At 42.0% G+C, this 5,112-nt stretch overlaps 1 protein-coding gene across 1 annotated transcript in view; it reads left to right on the top strand.

Annotated features, from left to right (window-relative positions):
• The first annotated feature begins 4,087 nt into the window (after positions 1-4,087).
• Positions 4,088-5,112, top strand: part of PPP1R21 (protein phosphatase 1 regulatory subunit 21) — a 66,783-nt gene continuing 65,758 nt past the window's right edge. Inside the window, exon 1 of the mRNA XM_019655874.1 lies at positions 4,088-4,306. Coding sequence (XP_019511419.1) covers positions 4,250-4,306 — 57 coding nt within the window. The 5' untranslated portion in view covers positions 4,088-4,249. The remainder of the gene's footprint in view (positions 4,307-5,112) is intronic.

Here is a 5,112-nt window from a genome sequence, read left to right as displayed (position 1 = left end):
CAAATATCCAGCAAGGTGAAATGAGATACTGTTTGAAAAATAAAACCCATGCCTAAACATACACACTAATCTTTCACCAAAAATGGGAGCCTTTTGAGATACTACATTCATTCCAACGGTGCTATCATTGGCAAAACTTCTTGCGTTTCCATTTGAAATTGTCTTTAGAGCCTGGGGCACAGTGCCAGTGATGACAATTTTCATCCTCTTTGAAGGAATGTTTTCTTGTTTGAAAGGGCCAGAAGTTGTTTGGAACAAGCCGTATAATGAAGTGGGGTGGGTAGAGGATGGCAGTAGTACACAGTGTTGACTCTCTACTCTTTTAGGGTGAAAATGTTTCATGGGTATAAAGTAAGGGGACTGATATTTTTTCTCCAGGGAGTAAACAAGCTCACAAGGCAATTCCAAATGGCAAAAGAGAGTTCCAAAAATGTTTCAAGCAGTGACTGCATTGCTGAAATAATTGCATAACCTCCCAAAGTAATAAAAACCTTGAAAGATATTATTCTTTAGGATATGTAAGCTCTCTTGTCTCACACGTATTCTGTGCCCCCTGTGAACAGTCCTCTAGAGTTGGTTGAGTGAGGCAGAGTTCCAGCTTAAAGAGACCCCGTTAATAAAATGTTCAAACATTGTACATAATTGTTATACAATAGGACAAGTGTTAGTTCGTTGGGAACACAGAAGAGCTGGAGGGTGAGTGTAGAAGCTACTCAGATTGGGCAGTAGGGAAGAAGGAGGGAGGGATGGTAGTATTCCAGGCAAAGGAAGCAGGCTATGTTTGCAGATGTGAAAAGAAAGCACGTTAAGTAAGATACATGGCAGAGAGTGGTGAAATATGGTTGGATAGGTATATTGGACTTGATTGTGAAGGATTGTGGATGTCAAGTAAGACGTTTAAACTTTATCTTTTGAGTAATGGAGAGACATCAAAGGTTTTTAAAGAGGGGAGTGACATTACTTTTAGGAAGAAAACATAACTACAATATTTGGAGGATGGATTGAAATAGGGAAAGATTGGTGAAAAGAAGACCAGACTGTAGTTTGTTTTTGGGGAGAATCATAGTGACAGTTGAAATGGACAAGGGGCCTAAATTTAGGAGTTATGGTTAAAAAATACTTTTTTTNAAAAAAAAAAAAAAAAAAAAAAAAAAATCCTGAAACTGTTTTTAAACGCTTTCATGATCATCAATTGTTGTACATTTACAATAATTCCAAACTACCTTCATTTATACCACTCCCCACAAATGTACTATGATTATTGGTTGGGAACTATTGCTGCAAGCATATGAGATAACCAAGAGTTTAAAAAATTTTGTTATTGTGAAATGTAACACCCGTACAAAGACGTGCACAACACAGTAATGTAACTCATTAGGAATTATCACAAAGTTAACACCTGTGTAACTATCACACAGAAACAGAACATTGCCAACACCCCTGAAAGCCCTGTCATTCTCCCTCCCAATAGTTACCATCCTCTTCCCTCCACAAAGTAAGCAAGCTCCTGACTTTTATGGTTATCACTTCCTTATTTTTCTTTTTAGTTTTATTTCCCAAGCATGCATCCCTGAATCTTATAGTTGAATCCTGCCCCCTTTTATTGGAATGTTATATAAATGAAGTCATACAACATACTTGTTTTCGGATCTGGCTTTTCTTGTTCCAGATTGTTTTTTGAGATTCACCCAGTAGTTAACTGTAGCTATAGTTCAGTTTATTTTAAATTGCTGCTTAGTATTCCATAATATGAATGTACAATCTTTCTTCTGTTGATAGACATCTTTGGGCTTTTATGAATAATACTGTTATGAATACTTTTTTGAGTGTATATGTAACAGAATTGCTACATCATAAACATGTATCTTTTTAGGTGAGAAAATACAATAGTACCAAATTGTTTTCCTAAATTATTGTTCCAGTTTACATTCCTACCAACGTTTTATGAGAGTTTCTCTTGTTCCATATCCTCATTAACACTTGTTAGTCTTTTTAATTTTAGCCATTTGTGTGGGTGTGCGTGGTATCTTACGGTGGTTTTAATTTCACTTCCTCCTGATTACTAATGAAACCAAACACCGTTTTGCACGTTTAATGGCTGTTTGTATGTCTTCTTTTGGGAAATACCTGTTGAATTTTCTTGCCCATTTTTCTATTTGGTTACCTATCTTTCTCCTTATTGATTTACAAGAGCTCTTTATATACTTGGGTGAGACCTTTGTTGGATATGTATGTTGCAATCATCTCCCACTCTGTGTCTTGCCTTTTCATTTAGTTAATGGTGTTTTTTGAGGAAGAGATTTTTAACTTTAATGTATTCAGACTTATCAATTGGGATTTGAACACAATGCATCTGGCAAAACAACTAGATTAAGCAGTGGAAAATAAGTTTCCAATTTAGTAGAATGAACTTACATAGGCTCTATAGCCAAAGTTATTTCTGAGATGGCATTTTATTTCCAAATGATTGAAAATTCTATATATTACAAATCACAGAAATTTCACTTACAATATTTAATTTCACCGCTTGGTGGTGCCATGGAAAACTAATAATAATAATAATTTAAAAACTGTTGTTTTTAAAGTTTGCTGAACAATAGGACTTGGCTACTAGCAAATTGAAAAATACAAACATTTTAGAAAGTCCGTAATCCTCATACACATTACAGTAGCTGAAAAATGCATACAAGCTCTGCCTTTCACTATAAAATCCCAGGCTTACTCATAAGCCAAACAATAAACCAGGAAAGCACCAGTAGTTATTTTAATCATGGAAAATTTCAAGCATTCTAAAACGCTGATTAATAACATCCCTGTACCTACTACCTTGATAATGTTAACATCTGTCATATTTACTTTAAAAATTAAATAAAAATAAAGTTTATGCTTCTTTGTTTTCCTGTTTCATTCCCCTTTCTCTTTTTCTCACTAGAGGCTACCACTATCCAGAATTTGATGTGTGCCCTTCCAGTTCTTGTTTCTCTGTTTTTAGTACATGTTCATGTGTTCATGAACAATACAAATGTTGCCTTGCATTTTTAAATGTATCTTTTCATGCTACAGTATACTGCAATCTGATTTTAAAGTGTTTTATCATGCTGATATATACAGATATACACAGATCTAGGTCACTAGTTTTAACTGCCATGCTGTAATTTATGGCAAACATATACTCTAAATTTATTTACTCATTCCTCTATCAATGAACATTTCTGTGTAGCAAGCAATAAATGCAATGCCTAGAACAACATCTAACATAAAACAGGTCCTCAAAAATTATTTAATGAATGGAGGCAGGCTTTTAACTCAAGCAAAAGTGGCATAAAATATCCCAGGCAGAGACTATTTTTGGTTTTAATTCTCCAGTTGTCATTCACGTCCACCCTATCTGCATGCGCGGAGGGAGTCATTTCTGAAATGTACTAACAGCTTTTTACCCAATCCACTGAAAAAGGCTCTGATGTGGTGTGCGTTTGGGGCAGGGGTGGGCCAACAGAGTGGGTACGGAGAGGGTACAAAGAAATCTCAATGTCAAAATATAAGACAATGAAGGTTTGTCTGGTGTGGATGGAGCAGGGGAGAGTGGCAGCAGCAAACACTGTAAATTTGGGGGAGGTCTGAGAGTTTACAATGCAGAGCATGTCCGGCGCTACCATATACGGATAACGAGATAGCGGAATATAGGTCTTCCTCTTGGTGCGCTTTCTGAAAGATGTAACCGTCAAATTCCAGACCGTTGCCATGGGAACCAGAGGGGGAAGGGAAAGGAGGATCGGCCAGAATTCTTGATACGCTTAGAATGTTTCTTCTTCCGGTCGTTGGCATTTCGCAACCACCGCCCCTCTCCTCGGTCCTCCGCCCAGTCTGTGGACTCATCATTGTCTTCCCCCTTCGATTCTCTCTTTCTCCGTTCTAGGTCGCCATCTTGAACCATGCGTCAAGATGGCGCCCCCTGGTCCCAGAGGCAGAGCCCAAGCGCGCCAGCGAGGCTGCGCGCGCACATGCTCGGGGGTGGGAGGGTGGGGCGGTGACGTTAGGACGTCGCCCCGCCCCCGGCAGTCGCTCCGCCCCTGGGCCCACTCCGCCTTCCTCCCACTGGGCGAACCCGGAAGTGGAGGAGGAGGCGCGGCGGCGGTGGCAAAGCGGCCGGGAGCTGGCTGAGCTGCACCCTGGAGCTTGTCTGGGGTTGGGGGCGGGGGGCGGGGCTGAACGGCCTGGGCAGCCTGGCCTGGACGGGGCGGGGGAGGCCATGGCCTCGGCAGAGTTGCAGGGGAAGTACCAGAAGCTGGCTCAGGAGTACTCTAAGGTACCCATCGTGGGCGGGGATTAGGGGGTCCCTGGACCTGTGGCCCCCGATTGCCTGTACTTGTCGGGACGGTGGGGGACCGCGAAGGGGGTAGCCGAGCGCACCCCCTCCTCTCTCCTCCGCCTCCTCTGTCCACCATTATCGTGCCTGTGCCTCCACCTGCAGCTCCCAGGAGATGGGGCCGGGCGGTATCTGGGTCCGTGTGCGTTTCTGCGGGAAGGAGCTGGAGTTTGCTTCTTCCTTCTCACTGAACTAGCGGGCGTGGGACTGGGATGTCAGAAATCCTGGCTTCTGCCTCTGGTGTTGGCCGGGAGGGGAAGGAAAAGGTGAGGACCACTCCTCTGCTGCTTCCTCAATTTTCCCAGCCCAGTGATGGGAAGATCAAGCTTTCTACCTTCACGCAGGGATGTTAGGAGGATAAAGAGATTTGTCTGCCCCCATTCATTTCGGGAGGGTATATAGAATCATGTGTGTAAACTGCTTCACCAGGCATGGATGGTTATGAATGTATTCAGTGATTTAGCAAGACGATGTCTGGGAATGATTTTGAAAGCTTGAGTGCTAGGGCTGTGTCCTTTTCTCTCTTTTTCCCTCTGTCACCTGGAGTGGGGCAGAGTACCCAGCAGGTGCTCAATACATGCGGAATTAAGCGAAATAGCGACCTGCCCCTTTGTCGAGTTTATCGCATCAGTCTTCTAAATGATGGAACCCTTTACTTGGAAAAGGGTGGTGCGGCTTCTGGGAAGGGTGTTTCTGCCTTAAGAATATTCTAATGAAGTTATCAAAGCAGACTCTTTACATCTTTG

The sequence above is a fragment of the Hipposideros armiger genome, unplaced genomic scaffold, assembly GCF_001890085.2.
Source record: "Hipposideros armiger isolate ML-2016 unplaced genomic scaffold, ASM189008v1 scaffold_248, whole genome shotgun sequence".
NCBI lineage: Eukaryota > Metazoa > Chordata > Mammalia > Chiroptera > Hipposideridae > Hipposideros > Hipposideros armiger.
Note: the sequence above shows the minus strand (reverse complement) of the source record. Positions and strands in the feature narration are given on the sequence as shown.